Consider the following 21,692-nt stretch of genomic DNA (forward strand, 5'->3'; position numbering starts at 1 on the left):
TCCCAGCAACATTGAGGACAGTGACACGTCTTCCCCACACACACCACACTCAAACGGTGAAGAGGCTCTGGCACAAGGCACCAGACAAGCATCTGCACTGCTGGATTACAGGACTACTCCCCTTGAGTCAGTAGGCCTCTCACCAGCTCAACTGTTCATGGGAGGGAGGCCACGCAACAAGCTGCCTACAGTGAGTGAGCTCCTTGCGCCAACACAGGACTGGTCATCCATCATAGGTTGGTCAAACAAGCTGGTTAACAAGCTGGTCAACCAGCAAACCACCTTAAGCTGTCAGGCTGGTTTTTTTAGCAGGGCAGAATGACCATCTTACACCAGCTGTGTCCCACACGACAGGCTGGTCACACCTGCACGACCAGTCACTTCAGCATGTCTACCTGGTGGTCTGACCAGCTATACCAGCAATAGCTAGAAGAAGCAAAAAACAGCTAAAACCAGCTACCAGCATAAGCTGGTTTCCTGCTGTTTTTTTTTTTTCAGTTGGGATGTATGTCCGACATCCTAGCCTGGCAAGCCAAACTACACAGAAATGTATAGTCTGGGGTCGGACCATTCACAGAGTTGAAGCCTGTGGGTGGGATGAACAGTTGTCTTTCAAACTGCCTCTGCACGTAATCCAGCATTTGTGACCAATCATAGCCGGTCGGCAAAACGGCAAATACATCCTTCTTTAAAACGAATGACTTGAGAGCTTCTTTCTGCTCAAACTTCAAAGAAAAGCCCAAGTCTAACTCTTCCAAAGCCGAATGAGCGCGCTTCGTTAGCCTCATCCATCTTTTGTTTTTCTCTATGGTTGTGCGATACGGTCTCAAACACAACTCGTCGAACGAGGACGGATGGTCCAGCCCCCTGGCGTTTTATAGGAAGCCAAAGGTGAGCTAAGGCGGGCTCAAGGACTCCGTACACAGATAGAGCGTTCTGATTGGCTAGGCTGAACTCGAGCCTAGCGCAGGCTTGGCCTCAACGGTGCGACCCTAGACCATCCTGCTAGGCAAAAATATTTTTGCCCGCTAGGGTGCGTCTAGATTTCTAGGCTACCGACATCCATCACTGCTTCACAAAATTCAGGGTAAGGCCATGTGAACAGGTCCCATTGACTTCCATTCATTTTGTCCATAGGACATTCATTCCAAATGAATAGAGACTCTTCAAAGTTGAATTCTGAGAAATGCCCAAGTTGTAAAAGCAGACCACTTTTACTTTGATAACCCTACTGAACATGTTACTGTATAAAAGTTCACTCTATTCAACATTTCCAGGTCAACCTTTTGCTAATTAGACGAAAATTGTGCATTTTTCGAAATTTCGCCAAAGTTCATGTGTTAGGTGGCACCCCTAAATATCAATGAAATTCCTTAAAACTTTGCAAAAGTCACTTTTGTCTTGATTGGAACAAAATGCAATGCCAGCCAAAATCATATTTTTAAATTAAAATTTCCCATTCAAATTTGATGCACCCTAGCCAACAGCCTATATGACCCACGGAAAGTCAAACGTGTGCTAGATCAGACAAAGGACAATCAAAAATACTATTATGACCGCAAGAGAGCAGGCAAACACCGAGTTGTTCTCAAGCCTGGAGATGAGGTGAGAATGCAACCTTATCCTGGTAGCCACATATGGTCACCAGCGGTTGTGGTCAGACAGCACAGTGCCCCACAATCCTATGTTGTGGACAGTGGAAACAAGGAGTACCGTCGCAACAGTCAACATCTTTGCACAAGCACCCCAACCGTCCACGTCACTGGATACATGAGGAGGTCTGGACCGAACCACCAGAGCAGACTGAAGAACAAACAAGCTGAAAAAGAACAGCTGTTCCCCACTCCAGCTTAACAGCCTCGTTCGCCTCTCACAGAACCCTTGAGCCATGCTCAGGCCCGGCCAGGTGAACTGTACATCAGTAGGCGGGGCAGAGCTGTCAAGCCATCTGACAGACTGACTTATTGAGTTACTGTACTAGTTAGTGAGGGTCAAGGTGTGGTGAAGACACCTATGGAAATGAAGTGCTAGTAACCTCTCCTTCTAAGTTAGTATGAACAACAGTCAAAGTTTTGAGTATTAAAGCACTGAATGTTTTGTTACTGTTTACTTAAGTCACTGGACTAAATAGAAAATAGATGTCAAGGTTCATTTGGCATGAAATAAGAAAATTGAATGATACAACAGTATATATGTTTTATGTATGTGATTTTCTCTGTAAGAAGAGAGATGTAATGTACTGAGTTGGATTTGCTACAGTTAAAGTTATCCTTATCCTTATCCTGTCTGTTTTGTCTTACTGCATTACCCGTAGTGCTGTATGTACGCAAGCGCAGTACAACAAACGTTGCATTTGGCTATAACTTTAAAGCGTGTACATTGACTGGAATATTTTACAGCTAGTGCTGTAGCCGAAGTGATAATTGCAGTGTTTGTTGACATTGCCGGCCAGGACTCTTTCTGCTGCAGCTCCTGTTTGTGTGAGCTCCCTATCCCAACCCCCAGCAGCAAGCCTTCCGTTACAGCAGTCAGGTGAAATTATTGTTTTTTCTTCCTTGTCAAATGTTCTTTATAGGTATGAAGCAATTTATTATACGAGTGTCAAACAAAGTAGAAATTTCCAATGAGTAGAAAGATCAGTTCAAACAGAATACTGTACACTTGGAATGTGAATACATGCATTTATTTTAGGGCTGTCAAACTCAATCGATTAAAACATTTAATCTGATTAATTACATACTCTGTGATTAATCAATCACACAGGACAGTGTAGAGAGACAGGAAGCGAGTGGGAGAGAGAGTAGGGGTGGGATCCGGAAAAGAACCATGGGGTAGGTATCAAACTCGGGTCACCGGAGTGTGGCGCAGGTGCCCCAGCCAGCCGCTTTCATATCTTGTTGATATTACACACTTTGCACATTACCCTCATTCTCATATTGTACATCCTCATTCCTTGTGTGATTTCTGACTGAATTTCTGGTCCCTTAAGTGAAAGATTACAATGTTCAACTCTGTCATATCATTCCATCCAGTTCACAGGTGAGAACACCTGATCTGCCGATTAACAGGGCTGCCAAATCTCTCGCTTTGAGCGTGAGTGGAGGTGAAGGAGTGAGAGGGAGAGGACGACAAGGACAAGGAGCCTGGTGCCTTGGACAGGAGGACATTGCATGCAATGTACTGTAGATGAAATTGTGTGGCCGTACCCAGAGGGATGTCATGATGTAGACAGATTTTTTTTTGTCTCAGTGAAATTACTATGACTATTACAGTTTTTCTCAAACGCTAAAACACAAAAGCCAATCCTCTAAACCAAATTACCAGTTGTCTAAACACGTTTACTAAATCTAGCCACAATTTTTCAATACCATAAACACATTTCACATGAAGAAACAATCACAAAACACAATCCTCCGTTCTCATAAATCTAAGCACATTTTTCCTTGCTAAAACACATGTTGCAAAACATATTCTCAAATGAAAGCTCATGTGATGCAAAATGCTTGCCACAGTCAGCACACAGCACAATGAACACACCTGGCGTCATTCATTACACACAACGACTCAAAAATGAAGACACTTGTTGCTAATGTGCACAGTGACTGTGGTGTGTGTGTGTGTGTGGTGTGAATGAAGAAAATACATGTAAAAGAACTTCACACCCTGATCACGTTTTCGAGAGTACTGTTGTGTGCAATAGATTCTGTTTTTTGCATTGAGTTGTGTTACAGTAGTGTACTTGGATAATTTTCTGTACTCTTCATATGAAACTCACAACTCTAAATGAAGAGCTCTTCTTCAAAATGCGATAAATCCATTTTATAGACATTACTGTACTGTAACAAATCATGTTGTATTTACAGTAATTGTGTGTTTCAGGTAATAGAAATGCAGTTGCTTTGTTTTTATTGAGTAAAGATAAATTACTGTAACTAAACATAACCCAATACAGTTTCACTGAGATTACTTGAAAAACTAAATTTTTAATATATATTTATGAAAATTCATTAGTAAAATGGTGGATATAGCATTTTGGAAAAGAACTGTTCAAATGCCTAATCCTCTGCAGAGATCTAAGAAGATCTGTTAATCTAAAGTTTTTTTAAAAATATGCATTGGCAGTTATGACACAAAGAACCTTCTCACAAATTGAGCATTGTGTTTTCAATCGTTTTGCTGTAGTGTGTAATGATGTGTATAGTGTTTACATTTTTGAAAGCTTCGAGCTGCTCTTTTGGTGTGAAAGTTTGAGTTTTGAAGTGAAAAGGTGTGGTTGTGCTTATGTAGCTTTAGAAAAGGGTATTGTGTTTAGACATTGGGGAACATGGAGGAAACGTTTGTGAAATGTGTTTTAGCATTTGAGAAAAACTGTAGTATGACCTCAAACTGACATACTGTAGCCTACCTTGTGCACAGAGAAAGCAAAAGCCAGATGTGTCTTGTATTCATACCATCAGTGTGTAGTTGACACAATGTGTGCTTAGTAGATGATGGCTTGTGTTTACTGATTGATACAGAAACACCAATTTTACAAAGGTGTGAAGAGTTAATCAAGCTGTGTTTGCTTTTGCAAGAGAATTACAATGTTTGATAATTTGGTGAAAGATTTTGCTATTTGTGTGTAGAGTTTTGCAAAAATAGCCAATAGTTACAAAAAAGTGCTTAACCAATCAGAAAAAACTGTAAGAATGATGATAATAATAATAATAATAATAATGATAATAATAATAATTGTCCTTTACCCTGGAGCGAGTACAATTTTGTGCTCCCAATACCTGTGTAAAAATACTGTAAACTAAGCAAGCAAGGCCTAAGTATTTATAATAATATAGCGCATTTAATAGTAACAGAAATAGAAACAATAAGATAATAGTTAGAAACAACAATCGAGATTAGAGTTTTCAATCTAAAATGCAACCAACTGTATAACAGGGTTACTTTGTTAGCTTGACATGCAATGCAAGCTGACAGGCCTATAAGGCATGCTATGGCATCCAGGTTTTGTGACCCATGTGTGCAGGGCAGACACAATACTGGTAATAATCTCAGATTATCATAGAATTTGTGCGCATTTGGAAAGTCCTTCAACCAATCAGACCAACGATCCGGATGTGCCTTTTGGATAAGATAGTTTGTGACTGGATCCAGCAAACGCGGACATGAAGTAGGAGAGACAGATGCTCAGGTATCTAGCCTGAGCTGCAGGGTGAAATCCAAATCGCTGGTAGATGAGGTTGGGTTTACCCATATAGACATGCAGGGAAAGTTGAGTTTTTTCTTGAAATGTGGTAGTTATTGTTATACTTATATAACAATATCCTTTGGTTTATATATCATTTATCCATGGATTGGACTGGAATGGATTAATGCAAGTATTGCATTAATTTCTGATGTGGACCTTGGAGCGATTGGAACGAACACACATAGCCTATACATTCAGAAATACCATACCATACCAAACCAAACTTAGATTAAGTCTTATTTTCATTCCAACTTGTTCTGGTTGTGCCTCGGATATGGAATGCACAGGGACAGCTCTTACTGGATCTGATCTTAACTGTTCAACAAGTCACTTGCACTTTGACATGTTCTTTACATATAACATAACTAGACATATAAATATAGTTTGTTGCACTGTAATCCAACTAAGTACATGGTCATGATTTCACTTCGAAATCTCTTTCTAATCTCCATTGTTCGTCTCCATCCCTTAATGACATGAAAACCAGACCAAAAAGCAGTTTATGAAGCCTCTCAGCAATTATTCATAACGTGCTACTGTACAAATGACAGCGGATGTTGGTTTGAGGATGCACACGTTTTAATGGACAATATGTGGTTGCACTCAGACATACAGTACATTTGGGGTTGCAGCGGTGGGGTCCAGTCAAAAGAGCAGGGGCTCAGCGGTCAGAAGCCACACCACAGGAGGGACGACACACCGACATTGGCACAACGCTTCACAGAAGTAATACAGAAAACATGTGCGCTAGTAATGCCTCCACCATCTTTCTGTCTGTCGCCAGGCTTTTCTAATCCCATCCACAAGCAATTCCACATGACAACACTAGAGGGCACTTGCTTTGCATTGTCAGTCCATCTGTAAAGCACATCCATACAGATAAGACAAGGCAAGACTTCAGGCCAGAGATGCTGTGGGGAGATTTAACTGTCTCTTAAGAATATTGTTTCTGTTTCAGCATTTCTATAGGCATTGGTATGGCTACATCAAACAGTATAGATTAAAAATGTAAACTAAAGAGTAAACATTAAAATTCAGATTCAGCGAAAATCTCTGAAGCGACAAACTGAAAAAGGGCAGTCTGCATATATAGCGACAGAAAACTCAATGAAAAATGTGTCATTGTTCTCTCAACCTTACCATGTTCATGTTTCCCCCTAGATGCATAACCCAACTTCAAGAAACAATACAACTTAAAAACATCTGCTTTAACAATGTTTGGTACCACTGAGTGTCAATATGATGCTTCTCTTCAGGGCTCTGAAGTAGGCTGACGTGTCAGCACTACACAGCCTTATAAATGCCTGCTCAGCTGTCAGGGCTGAGGGGGATGCTTCTACCACCATGACTCATTCACCACAGAGGGTAGTTCGGCTCGACAGAAGTAAAAATCACGAGCAGACAACAGAAGCACAAGAGTCTGGCTAAACAGGCTTTCAAAGCGAATGAACACTTCATTGCTTAGGGCATGGCTTACGAGGAGAGCATACATATATATAGCACATACACACTAGACAGTACACACACACACACACACACCCACACGCTATGGATGAGTTCACAGTTAAGGTTATAAAACACAACACTGGTGATACTTGTGCAGATACTAACTGACAATCTTGAGATGTTTACTTTTTACTAACTTCAAAATACACAGGAATCTTTTGTTGTTGTTTTTTCTTTTTTTCATTGAGATATTAACACCAAGCATAACATCACAAGTAAAAATCACTGGTACAGACATTGTACTTTTTAGTAGTGTGTGATATACTGTATCGTGTATGGTGTCAGTGTAATTTGTCTTTTAAAATCCACAGAGAGGTTAACTGCACTGGAATATACTTCCAGCATGGTCAAAGCTTTCCACCTTTCCACTGTGCACAACCGTGTTGTTCAAAGAAGAGGAAAAGGACACACAATCCTGTCCAAAACCTGATCGATACCTGGCACCCATTCAAAGATATCACAGTATCAGAATACATATTATAACCAGCTACACAGAAATGCAATCGCCGACCCTGAGAACAGGACAGCATTATGCTCTTTCCCAAGAGGGGAGTCCAGTTCCCAGTCAAAGAATATTCTGGAACACCATGTCCTCTTAGAGAACCTACTTACTATCACTATGGGTTCATCTAGAAAGTCCCTCACATCCTTAATTTGGCTTCCCACAGGCCAGCTGTGGTAGCCCCTGTCATGTTGCTCAACGTTCCTGAGAACCATACACGCATAACACACACACACACACACATACATACATACACACACACACACACATACATATACACACACACACACACACAATGTCCCACTAAACACATCACTTATGGCTTTAGTGAATAGACAGAAGATTCCTATGCTTTAAGCTACAGCTTATCGTTTCTCATCACGCAGACATTCTTTTCCAGCTCTATCGGTCTGTTCATTAGTGTTATTCCTCCCAAAACATCCCACTGGCCAGTTCATTCGCACCATTCTTGTCTCTGAAAACCTCAAATTAATTTGATCATTGGTAATGATAATATTGGGTGGTGTTGTGCGACTGGAATGCAAAGAGATTGTTAGTCCCATTAAACCAGTGTCGACGTCCCCTCTCCTCTCCCCTTCCCGGTCCAGATTCTGGTAGGTGCTGCTTCTCTGCCTGGTGCAGTTCGGCGCTAACGCTTCATGACCACCTGCTCATAAGATCCAGCTCCAACCCTGCTAGAAAAACATACGAGTTTGCCATGGTTAACCACACACACACACACACACACACACACACACACACACACACACACACACACACACACACACACACACACACACACACACACACACACACACACACACACACACACACACACACACACACACACACACACACACACACACACACACACTACAAGGTGAAAACGAAACGTCATAGCGCCCGACCCATGAATAACCTACACAGACATCTCAAGGTCACACACGACTGAGGCTACAGTAGATCATGAGAATATTGCCACCCTGCACACACATCATATTTTCACAACAATTCTCACCTGGCAGGTAAGTGATGGCTGCCAAGTGCCGTGCTTCCACCAGGTCCCACAAACAAGCGCAGCCCCTCCTCTGAAACACACACACACACACACACACACACACACACACAGATTTATAATGTGTATGGAAAGAAATGGTCTGTCAAGACTAGAATAATTTGATTTGTTTCTCTACATTCTGTTTAACTTCATTACAACAAATAACAAATGATGCAAACAGGAGAATGTGAGTTGAAAATATGAGAATTCATGATGTTATGGATACAACGATAGCAGTAATTGTCAGATTCTGGTCTGAAGGACTTTTGGTTGCCATAGTTACCCTCTGTGCTGGAGTCGAGCATGCTGGGAGTGAAGTCCTGACTCTGGAGGATCTTTTCTACCACGTCGTCTGCATCTACTCGTGTGGCATCCATCCTCTTCATCTGAGACTCCATGGAATCCTGCTTCATTGGATGCCTGTATACACACACACACACACACACACACACACACACACACACACACACACAATATACACACATAAAAAAAACACAAAAATACAAAAGTTAACATACAGTATGACAGTATCACTGTACATTTCTCTTCAGTTACCACCAAGTATGATACCACTTCATTGAATACAAAGTATCAATTCACACACACACACACACACACACACACACACACACACACCTGTTGGCACCGCGGTCTGGAGTGCCTGGCTGCTGGGCCGGTTCGCTAGGTTCAGGAATACTGGCGATCCCCGTGGAAGCGCTGCCCACAGAGGTGTTCCTGCGATGGGACGTCTCGGACACGGACGAGGAGCGAGAGTGTCCTGTGCTGTACCCTACACGCAGACAACACCACTGTAATATCCCCAAAGACACGCAGCCATACTCTACTCCACACACAGCCAGAGAAAAACAATCACCAGACACTATACACAAAGCCTTGTGCAGGCCTATAGCATTTCTGCAATACCACACAAACACCAAAGAGAAACATGTTTGTTGTAAACTAGACAAGTTTGTATACTACACAGACTTGCACTATAACCTTTCTCACATAGAGGTCAAAATAAGAGACTGAGCACTACAGCCAAACATTCACGTTCCACCATAAAAAGACATGTACACACGTCACACTACTCTATATTCAAATCTCCAGGTTATGAGCACCACGTGAGGTGAGAGCTGTTTAGTATACAAAACATGAGGTGAATAAACATCATAGGAGTATGGGGAGTGAGAGCGACAGAAGGATACAGGCCCTATTCCATGTTTTCGAATGACTGTGACCTACATTTGAGATTTAGAGCGTGATAAATTATTTTATAGTCAAATGAGGTCACCAACCAACTACCCAAATACAAACAAACATCCCTCCACCCAAATTAACACACATACACACACACACACACACACACACACACACACACACACACACACAAATTACAGAAATAAGCAGCACCTTTCATAGACACTAACACTAACACGTACACAATGGTGCAGAGTTTTTCATTTTTAAGAGCATAACCGATTGAGGCATAATGATGAAGTCCTTCTCAACTGTTGGCCAGTCATACTAGATTGATCTTTAAGGCACAGATCTCACATCTTCACTGCTAAGCCCTTTAAAAAAAAAAAAAAAAAAACCTAAGTCTTCCTAATCAAATCTGTCAACGATGCCGAAAACCACATTGAGTAGTGGGCAGGAAACAGAAATTCAATTAGGAGTGCAGCCAAGCCTTCAATCAGATCTGTCTTGATATTTGATCTGTGAGAAAATGTTTCTTTCAAAGCCTTACATGGCAGGCTGCAGGAACTGCAGTAGGAGCTAGACACATACACACAGCTACGTATATATTTGTGCTTACGCACAGTATAGGCTAGAATTGCACAGAGTAGCGGAAAGCAGTGCAGCACAGCTAAGCATACAGGCACACAGCACAGCATTGCAGCCACTGAGACGGAAAAACAAGAGCACTTGCACGGACATTACATCAGTATTAGACAAAGAGGTATTAGACCAGGCGACTGATTCTGCGGTTATGTGAGCATGTATGGCTCGCTCTCTCCCTGTGTGTGTGTGTGTGCGCGTGAGAGTGCGTGTGTGTGTGGGACCTCTACCTGATACTCTGGACTGCTGACTGGCGTAGCTGGAGGTCCGAGAGTGGCCACAGGCCCCCAGTTCCTCTGGGAGAGAGGTACACCTGCCTGCAGCCTCTGAGACAAGGGAGGGGGAGAGCTACTGTCAGCCATTGCGACTGCTGCAACTACGTAAAATGTATGAATCTAAGGGCATTACATCCAAATGGATCCACACACAATACAAATGACCATGCATTGTACTTAAAACTGAACTCCACCATAAACATACACAGCTATATTACCTCAAGTATCTTGAGGTGCGCAGCTTGTTTTAGTTAAAGGTGCAGTCAGCGATCGTATGCATCATAAAGGATGAGCTACCTCTCTAGTGTGTTCCGTTTAGTCCCTGATTAAAGGATAATGTATGTTGTTTTGGACAAAATCATTTGCAAAGAAATTTAAATATAAACATAAGCATAAGACAACTGCAACATCATGCACAATTGCTGACCGCACCTTTAAGTTTTAAAGCTATGTCATGTTTTTTTCCCCCTCTCTCGTTCATGTACAGTATGTGAAGCTTGGATGCATCGAAGATAATCATTCAATCGTAACACAATTTTTGGCTGTAACTGTGAATCTTTAGGCTTTAGGCTAGTGCTGGGGGAAAGCTACATCAAGCCCATCAGTGTGCTGTACGTGTGTGTGTGTGTGTGTGTGTGTGTGTGTGTGTGTGTGTGTGTGTGTGTGTGTGTGTGTTAAGTCACTTTTGTGGGTCAATTTTAGTGTATGTGAAGGAAATACAATGCATGCTGTAATCAAAGGTTGCTATAGCAGCGAACTGCCTAGTTGAATTATATATTGCAGCAAGATGTCTCAGAGCCCTCAGGAAAGAGAGACATGAGAGAGAGAGAGAGAGAGAGAGAGAGAGAGAGAGACAGAGAGAGAGAGAGAGAGAGAGAGAGAGAGAAAGAGACAGAGAGATGCAGCGACAAACAAACTGGATTAGGGTGGTGAGTCACAGCCATAAGGGGAACAGACAGACTTTGAAGTCTTACCTGTGATGGCCAAGTAAGGCTTCTGATTGTCACCTCCTCTTCTCTCCTCCAGGAGGCGCTCTCCGTCTCCTTGAATACCTACTACTGTGGCTGTGGATGGTGGCCTGCAAGGGATAAACATTGTTATATTGAACTATAGTCACCATGGGATCTGTTTGCAGTATTATGCAAGGAATTAAGTTGTTAGTAGTTGATGAGAGACTTGAAAACATCACGTAAAGAAAGCAAATTCTGAGCCATGATTCTGAGCCCTTCTTAGAGCTGCCGTCCTCTCATTTAATTGAGCCTTTTTGCATTTGCTCAATGGATCATACATCTCTCAGCTTCTACTTTGCATGCAATTCTAGGATATCTCCTGGCCAAGAAATAAGGTGATGTATGGTGACATGAGAGATGGCTTTAGTAGAGCAGTGTAATATAATGCCCCATCATAAGCCAGGTGTCCTGCCGAGTGCGATGCAAATTTTTAATATTTGAACACAAAAAAACATGGAAATGTTTGGGATTTGCATACAAATCTTTGAAGGCTGGATTAAATCCTGATTCGTGCAGAATAAACAGGTTAATACAAATATTTTAATTGCAAAAAACAAAACCATATTATGATTTTACTCTGTGCTCCTGTTTGAGTTCTGATCCCACAGCTATTTATTTTTTCATTTGCTTCCCACAGCTGATGGAAATTTAGCCTAGCCCTACCATACTCTCGTACATTTGTAATGTACAGAGAGTCTGGACACTTTTCATTGCCAAGCGTGAACTTCCTTGAATGTAGATACTCTGTTGATGTTTAAAACTATTGGATCCGCCCAGAGCCACTCAGATCTGCCATAACCAATTGCTAACGTTTGGTCGTGACTAGCGAACGACCTCAACATCATCTATCTCAGCTACTCCCTCTGTTCACTGATTGGACCTGCTCATTTTTGTCTTGAGAAAACCAGCAAATATACTGCAGAACCAGACTACGTATGAAGAGAAATGAGAACTGAACTGAAGTACAGTACAGTACGTGGGAAGGCAGAGCCAGGCTAATAAAAATGAGCACAGGTTTGCCTTTCCTTCATTGCAATTTACATGGATGTGCTTGGAAACACAGCATGGATAGAAACACAGCTGGAGTCACAAGAGTCAGAGTTAAAAGAACTTAATATCACACACTACTATGTATTAATGAACTATTATTAATTGGAAAGTGGGACTGGAACGCTCACACATCACACATTCTCAGGGTTGCTGATCAGGTACAAAAATGTAGTTCTCCAATTCCTGAACTAGAAGGTACTCCCGTAAACCTTGACCAAGGACACCAGCAAAAATCACATCCACCCGTTCAGCCTGATCATGATACTTGATGGTGTTTCTGCCCTAGCCTCCTACAGATTCTAGTTCTTGAGCAATGAGCTTGTGAACTTTGACAAAAAAAAGAGGTAGAACAAATTTGACACCCCCCTCCCCCTGTAAAACTGGCTGTTACTTGAAAAGTATTGATCTTAGCACAAAAACATTTTACAGAGTGTCTCCTGGGTAACATAGGCACACATGGTATTTTTTTCAGATTTTTTTGAGACGCAAGTGCGTGGGCTCTGGTTGATTTGGCGTGGAATGACCCACTTACAATCAGTCATGCGTAGGAGACCACTGCTGTGTCAAACCCACACACATACATACAACCAAGCAGCTCGTCAGTGAATGTGTGTGCAGGTGGTGTGTGAACCTTCACAGATATAATATGCAAATTGCATTGAGCTGCTCCTTGGCAGAAAACACAGATTACTCTCAAGTTCTGAGGTCCCTGCTGAACACTTCAGCAAGGATCCAGCAATACAAAGTATAGGCTAAAATAATGTGCAAATGAAAACAAAAGCCAGTTTCTATTCAGTATATTTGATATTTGCTGAACTGACGTCACCACACGACACAGCAATGAATGCAGACAAGAGTCAAGGCCTAGCAAATACACTCAAGACATAGCATACCGAGGCCTATATAAAAAAATTCCAACAGTTTGCTTTTCATTATAAATAGCCCACTATTCGGCTTTCAAAGTGTGTATCTGCCTTTCTAAATATGTTGGAAGGACAAGCATAAAGGAGGCAGCAGTGAAGAATGACATGGTGAAAAATGACATTGTGTAAGTGTAGGTAGGCTACCCTTTTTTTTTTTTTTTAAGTATATTTTTTGTCCTATTTGCCTTTATTGTGATAGGAAAGTGCAGAGATAGACAGGAAACAAGTGGGAGAGAGAGGTGGGGTGGGATCTGGATATGACCGCAGGCCGGATTCAAACACAGGTCCCTGTGGGCACTCGGGCCCGTATATGTACGAGCGCTGTAGCCTGCTGCGCCACAGCGCCCCCGGTACCCAGGCTTTTTTCATAATAAGTATAGTGAGGGGAGTGGGTTGTCACCCCACCTCGAAAGGTTTTACTGGAACTTTGTACTTCTACTTTCAGTACTTAAGCTTGTTCTATAATGGACTACTTACATAAGTACTGTAAATAATAGATACTTAACTGCTTAAGTGGTAAGCTTCTAGATTAATTTTACCCTTACTTAGGCCATTTTCTGATCAAATATAATATACTTCTGCTTAAGTGTGGGTCTCGGATACTTTATACAACACTGGCTGTAATAGGCCATGTCCATCTTGTGGTTTAGACTTATGGCAAAATAAGGGCACTGAACACTGATGCATTACAGAGGGCCATACAGACATACAGGGATAGAACTCACGTTTTAAAACAGGGATCTCCAGACATCAGCTGAGTGCCAATGGTCACCTGAGAGAGGAAACACACCAACACAGACACTCCAGTTCATTCAATGTGATCATTAATCACACAATTAAATGTGTTAACTGTTAAAGACTTTGGGGCACACCTTCAGGATGGAGTTGTCCTGCCGTGTGTTTTTGGTGTCGTAGCCTTCCAACAGACACCTGCGCTTCGTGCTGCCCGAGCCGGCAAACTCAGCTAGATTCAGGTCCGCAAATCCCAACTGAAGCAGAAGATGAAAGAGGAAGAAAGCTTGGCATTTATCACGCAGCATTTACAACCCATTTACAACAGAGACGTCAATGTCAAACTGACATGGGAGGAAACACTTCTGATAGTACCTTTGCATAGGTCTTCCCCCCTTTCAGCTCCTGTGGGAGAAAAACAGACAGACATTCATTAACAGTAATAAAGCACAGAGTATGGATGACGTGTGTGTGTGTGTGTGTGTGTGTGTGTGTGTGTGTGTGTGTGTGTGTGTGTGTATTGTGTGTGTATGTGTGTGTGTCTCTCGCACCTTCCTGACAGAAACTCGACAGACACAAGGGTCCAACATCCCGGTACTGGCACTGGCACTCATTTTACAAGGGAAGGTGAACTTCTTCTTCCAGCGTACACAGTTAGCATGCACCGTTTCCCTGAAATACACACACACACACACACACACACACAAAGAACAAAGAACAAGTTAATGACATGTCTTCAATGTAAACACAGAGACAGACACACACATTCACAATTTCCTGTACAATGCTCCCGGTGCTACGTTATACGGTGTGCAGTACAACATACAGGTGTGCAAAGATATGAAAAGCATCTTGAGATGAAAGCTTGGCATGTGCATTATGATCAAAAGGCTGACCCCTGGCACACAAATCATTCTACTGGCAAAAACTGCCAAAAATCTCATGGAGAGAACTCAGACCACTCATAAGCAATCACTACTGCTGCTCCATGAATGACATAATACACATTTCTCATTTTAATCCCATTCCGCCTCCAGCAAATCAAATCCTACCAGGTGATTGCATTGAATGAAAAAACACACAAATTCATGAACACACACAGATACAGACACACACAGATACACACACACACACACACTTCTGCATACAGACAAGAGTCTTGTCAAATCGGATTTTCCGAGGCTCAGTCATGAGATTAATGAAACAAACCGCTACAGTCTCACGCACAAATCAACCCTTCTGAGTAACAAAACCAGAGCAAACTATAAGCAAACACACACACACACACACACACACACACACACACAATATTTCACTCCAGCACTCATACGCACGAAAAGGTCTGCCGGGGGACTATCTCACAACTCTGACTTTTGAAGAAGTTCCAAGAACTCTCATTTCCATGGAAACACTATCAGCACGGGCTGATCTGAAATGTCAGTGGAACATGATGAGTGCTGCACAGAGCAAGAGAGCTCAGATGGCCATTTAACTCATTTGTATTCTATCTTAACCTTCAGGATAGAGGAAATATGGTCTCTGGCTATCTACCGTACTTATCTATCTGTCTATAAACACACTCATACTCATTATGAGAATATGTGCGTGCGTATGTGTGCACATTTTATTTTTGTTCACAGGAAATGTGAGCGAGAAACTGGACTGTGAACAAGCTTTGGTGTCATATCTGACACACTACTGTCTCTATTAATGGTTTCGTAACAATCATCAGGTTTGTTTTCAGCACCTACAAATCCAAAGTATATAGAACTCAACGGGCTGTGGGTAACAGTAGGTCACAGGTACACTGCATGTACTGTAAGTGGTCTCCTGTGCAGTGAAACAAACACAAAGCCACAATGCACTTTTGAAGGCCTTTATAATAGACTTTAGTGCTGAACCACATTTTAGGTTAAGCACTCCAACAATCCTACAAAGCAAGAACGTGAGACCATCCATGTCAACAGTAGAGGTACACACAGTGCTCTATTCTGCTGTAGACTTAGAGTGAACTCGTATGGTTCAACTCATACAAAAGCTAGGGGGATTTATTTGAATAGATTTAATGAATGAACAGGTGTGTTCATTCAGGTGTGCCTGTGAGATGGCGGAAGTGAGAGAGCAAAGGTGTTGAGAGAAGTGAGGAGAGGATGTGTGAGCATGTAGGGGAGGCTGAGTGGGTTTTCTGCTCACTTCACTTTTGGATAGATCTGGTCTTCCCCATGTCTATGAAAGGAATCTCTTTTCACACAGCCCAGTGAAGTCATTTGTGTTGCCCCCATTTGACAGTGCACCTGCACCACCTCCATTAGGTGAAAAGCAGACCTCTCGGTAGCCTGCAATAATGCACTTTCTACTACGCAAATAGTCCTCATAGTATCTCATCTCCAATTATTTCTAAAGGCTGACGCAAACCTGCTTTTATTTTAATTAAATTATTCTGTGGTTGCTAAACCAGCTCATCCTACAGACACGCAAACATTCTCATTGACTCATCCTCTGCCTAGAGGGTGGAGCAGAAGAGAGTATTGTCTTCAAATCTTTTTAAATTAAACTCCAATCCTCGCTCTTGCGTCTTCATGAGCGCCGTTCCTCCCACACCGGCCTTATTCACAAACCCATGCAGGGGAGGGAGGGGGGGCGCGTGTGGGGGTGGAAGCCTGGGCTCACATGGGAGAGAGGCCAGTAGAGTACCCTGCACCAGCTGGGGTCCAGACTACCCATCAGGCACCGTGGCCGATGGTCATGTAGGGAGAGGGAGTGTGGAGCGGATGAGAGAAGCTGTGTGAGGACCTGGTCTGATAGGAGAGGGGGGTAAATACACATACTTCTGGGTCGCCGCGTAAGCTGTGATGTCTGACTACAACAGAGGGCAGTTGGTTTATTTAGTCGTTTAATTAAGCCATTTTCTTTAGCCATTGTATTTAGCGTGTGAGACCAGGACAACGTGAGGCCCACCCAGCCATAACCATCCCATGTACAACATTTTCCTGTGCATCACTGTATGAAATTATGTGAGAGGCACATGACCTTCTTCTCAGAGAACTAAATCAGAAGAAATCACAGTGGGGGTGTGATCTCAATTACTGATTGTTGAGATTTCCCCAAGCCTGGATGTGGAAGATGGTTACAACCCACTGCACATGTTCCATTTCTAGCCTTCTCATCAGCACAGAAGACCGTTATATTATAGCACAGCGAGGTGTCCTTAGCCATGGTTGGTCGGATATCTGTGCTGGCTCATGACACACAATCTACTATGGGAGATCCACTAGAGGCCTGGACTGCACCTTCTGATACAGAGAGCTGGGGGCTTTCACTTATCTGCCAAAGCATCTGTGCATTTCTGCTTCCCTGCATCCCGTGCTGGGTCATGTGACTCACAGGGAAGGCCCTTTACACACTCGGCTGGACCTCATCTGACCTCTCCGTGGCCCGACACCGAGACAAGGAGCCGCCCTTTTCCTTGCACTGGTGAGGGCATCCAGCACGATGGGTGAGTGTGCAGTGGGGTCATTCCACCTCAATTCAACGGATTTTAGAGAAAATTTCTGCTTGACCATCTCAGATTTGCTTCAAACTTTTACCATCTAAAGAGTAACCATTTAAACTAACTTAGCCAAAATATTAGATTGGTATACCTAATACATCCAGAGAAAAACATTTTTGAACATGGTACCCCCCTTCTGATTTTTGGCACATTGGCGCCCTCATCTAAATCTGCAGCAAAGTTCAGATGTCATTATCTCAAAAAGTGTTCAAGCTAAAGACTTCATTTTATTCATTATAGCACCCAAGCACAGCACGCCACTAGCAAGGGAAGGAGAAAGGGAAAAAACCTGAACCGCCACAGATAATCAACATCCAGGATGGGCGACTATAAAAAAAAAAATAAAGAAAAAAAGCTCGCACTATGTAGGCTACCCGTTGCCATGGTGACCTCGATCGAGAAACGAGCAGGGTAAAAAATTGTGGATTACTCTCATCTCGCCCGCACGCTCATGCACAGAGAGCTGACGCGCGCACACACACACACACACACAGTCTACTTTTACAGGTCATTTAACAGGAAACAACATCTGCTATTTTCCCTTGAAGACAACCCAGTTGCACTGCGCTGAGTGACAAGAGGGCGGCTTGAGCGGTTGGGTAGAGGGTGCAGAGAAAAAGAAAAAGCTGTGACAGACAGAGTTCTCTCTGTGGCTGTGCCACAAGTGGCACATTGTTGGTGAGCTTTGAGACAGACTTCATGCAGCCGGTGGTGACATGAATTGCAGCATTCTGCTCTGAGCCGGCACCTTTAAACCACACGTCCAAACAACCCCTTACCGACCGCACTGCAGATATGACACATACTTCCACTGTCGACTCTCTCTCTGTTTGTGTGTGTGTGAATGGGTCAGTGTAGAGCAATATTTGCACATAAGTGCAACATCTAGGGTGAGATAAATGGCTTAAAGCAAGTCCCATCTCGCCTCATGTCGCTGCCTTCAGCTACTGGTGAGCACAGACGTCCCCAACCATCTCTGGCCCAACGCAGTAGGCATCCTGTTTCCACGGCAACACTATATTTAGAGCTTTGAAAGTGGAGTTGCCTGCACAAATAACACACACGCAACCGTGCACACACACACACACACACACACACACACTCGCACTCGCGCCCACACACACTGCGAGAGCCCCCAGAAGAGTGAACTGAAAATATCCCACGCAGGGTGCATCAATAGCAGACTGCAAGCGGAGGACCAATGTGCAGCGGGCCCTGAAGTGACCACAGGTCAGGAGCAATCTCCAGCTGGGCCACTCAAACGTGGAGTGCCAGAGCAGGGAGGCCTTTAAAGGTCACGGTCTCTCTCGCTGTCTGCAGGGCTCCAGTCGAGCACCCAGGAGCGATAAAAAAAGAATAATGAATGAGTGTCCATCATGTTCCTAAGCACCTCCTCACCCTAGACCAGACCTGAATGAGCTCTACCTTCCAATTAATGATTGAAAAAATCATCATCAAAGTGATAGCCAATTCAATCAATCAAACAATAGCAAAGATATTGGGACTTGAAGAAAAGATACAGTTCCTTTATTGTCATTTTCAGGTCGAATTTCAGGTGCACTCAAGAACTGGGCTCATTATAGAGTAGAGTAGATAAAATAAGTAATACATAGATAATAAATACTCTTCCTCATTTACTCTTCCCCCATTTTCACATCAGACATTCAAATTCATGTCAACGTATGCAGTTAAAAAGAGACATTACGATGTGTTTACTAGAGACTTGCACATATTGCAAGGAGCCAGAAACTTCTCTGCGGCAGACCACAGAGGGCAAGCTCAGGATGAAATCACTGCTAACGGATGAGGTCTCCATCGGCCTCCATCAGAGATATCTGGGAATCTCATTTCACAACCATGGTAACTGGCCCAATTATGACATCATCTGCCTCCAGCTCCAGCAACAAAACCCAAGGAGGATCCCACTGACTCATCACTAAACTATTGTGCATGTGCGTCTGGGTGGGCGTAGAGGGTGTGCGTTTGTGTACTGTAAGGGCGTCCCAAAGGGAGAGCTTTCACTACTTTCTCTGCCCTGCTGTTCTGAACAACAATCTACTTCTTGCACAGGGTGTTTGATGTGCAACTGAATGTGTGTGTGTGTGTGTGTGTGTGTGTGTGTGTGTCTAATTAATGTCTAAGATTCTTCCAGACAACTAGGCTTATATGAGATCATTCTGATGGATAGTGCTTCTGTTCTACTCTGTTAAAACTGCAAAACATGCACTAGGCAGCATGCTGGGTCTGAAGGGGAGGAGACTTGTCTTCATTTTCTTGACAAACTTTTCTTTCTCTTTCCAGAGTTTTCTGCTTACTCACTCTGACTGGAACCATATTAAGTCCAGCTGACCAATAACAGCACTACAGTGCAAGCTAAGAGAATATTAAATCATAAGCGTGTTTAACATTGAGAACAGATTGTGAGTGACTCGAAACAAACACGGTGCACTTTAGAGCAGCACAAATCAAATCAATCAAAGTCAGGTTATTGACACCGCAAATATTAATTTAACAGAGTTATTCGGGTCTTCACAAGCCTCATGTCTGAACCTGGTCAATAAATAAACAACATGCCACAGAGGTTCAAAACTACATACACCACTCTTTCGTTCTTTCACAACTGCACGCACCCATGCGTTGCTGCATCTCCCTAGCATACAGTGGAAGAATGCAGGCACAGACCCTATGGGCTGTTGTGCTCCGTGAGGGGGCGTACCTGCATGCGATACCCCTATGCCTATCTGCCATTCTCCAATAAAACGAAATTGAATAACAGCCCAGAAAAAAAACAAAACATCTTTGGGGGTGCGAGTGTGTGCGAGCCCAACTACCACATAAACAGCATATGGCTGTACGTGAGGATATATTAGAGATAGCATTACAGCAAATCATCGTCTATGCATAAAAATGTATCGAATAAAAAGCTAAATCGTTCGTCGTAGCCTTACGTATCTGACAGTCTGCCCTAAAGAAATCAGCAGAAAACGATATCAGCTGTTCAAGCAGCAGCCGATTTTCAACTCCTCCCAGCTGTGACTCATTTTTTCAATAGACAGGATTGCCAAAAAACCCTCTTTGAATGACCTCTTATTGATTAAAAACTAATGTCTAAATATATGTTGTTGTAGACAACCTAAAGCTAACGTTACAGCACAGAAAGTCCAATCTCACCGCGAGGATTCTTCGGAGAAGCCGCCGTCCAGCAGTCGGACTTTACAGAAAAGCACACCGTTGACGAAGGGAACCGAGGACAGCTCATCCAGCTCAAAGTCCACTTTAAACTTGAATTTCTTTTTCTTCATCATGATTTCGGCCTCACTGTTCTCCCGCTGTCGGTACGAATCCTTCTGACTGCAATTCGGTGGTACGGCGCCAAAAATCTTCACCAAACCATCGCTGCTACATTGTGATAGGGACGGATGATGCTGCGTGGCTAGTCCACTAGCCCAGTTAGCTAGCGACTGCTGAAATCTCACACAAGTTCCCCCTCATCGCAGGCAAACACTTAAAACAGGACATAACATGTTACCGCTGGCGACCAAAAAGCCGCTTTAACCGTAATCTGGTGGTCATCGGTTCCGAAAATGTAAACCTGTCCTTGTGACGAATTCAGCGATGTAGCCACGACGACTTCAGGGCACAAGTCTGTCCTCCCACTCTGCACAGCGACGCACTGTGTGTGTTTATGTGTACCACAGACTGGTGTGTACATGAGTCTGTACATGAGCATTTCGAACCTAGTGGACACAAGGGGAAACGCAAGTGAGACTGGCAATGTTCGCTACAGTCGGATTCGCCCGTTTCGCCCAGTACCCAGTTATTCAAAACGATTCATTTGGACCAGAATGACCCGGATTTGGAAATCCCATGTTAACCATCCACATAGGATCAACTAATTCAGATTTGCCAGATTTTGAGTTGCATAGGGATTTTTTAAATCTGTAATTCTGTATGTTGAATAGGAGATATGATTTCAACATTTCATCACATTAAAATATAAATA

At 43.1% G+C, this 21,692-nt stretch overlaps 1 protein-coding gene across 3 annotated transcripts; it reads right to left on the reverse strand.

Annotated features, from left to right (window-relative positions):
- Positions 1–5,803: 5,803 nt before the first annotated feature.
- fam102bb (family with sequence similarity 102 member Bb) lies at positions 5,804–21,384 on the reverse strand. 3 transcript variants are annotated; one of them, XM_062556070.1, is made up of 11 exons: positions 20,861–21,383; positions 14,691–14,811; positions 14,515–14,544; positions 14,280–14,396; positions 14,133–14,179; positions 11,399–11,502; positions 10,380–10,475; positions 8,944–9,097; positions 8,591–8,727; positions 8,269–8,338; positions 5,804–7,942 (listed from the first exon to the last, which is right to left on the reverse strand). In XM_062556070.1, exons 1-11 carry the CDS (start codon positions 20,992–20,994, stop codon positions 7,900–7,902), a joined length of 1,053 nt encoding a protein of 350 aa, XP_062412054.1. In that variant the 5' UTR covers positions 20,995–21,383; the 3' UTR covers positions 5,804–7,899. The 3 variants fall into 3 exon arrangements, with proteins under 3 accessions (XP_062412054.1, XP_062412053.1, XP_062412055.1); XM_062556069.1 differs by having other exon boundaries at positions 5,804–7,945; XM_062556071.1 differs by lacking the exon at positions 10,380–10,475 and having other exon boundaries at positions 5,804–7,945; positions 20,861–21,384.
- Between the last annotated feature and the right edge of the window lie 308 nt (positions 21,385–21,692).

The sequence above is a fragment of the Sardina pilchardus genome, chromosome 15 (assembly GCF_963854185.1).
Source record: "Sardina pilchardus chromosome 15, fSarPil1.1, whole genome shotgun sequence".
NCBI lineage: Eukaryota > Metazoa > Chordata > Actinopteri > Clupeiformes > Clupeidae > Sardina > Sardina pilchardus.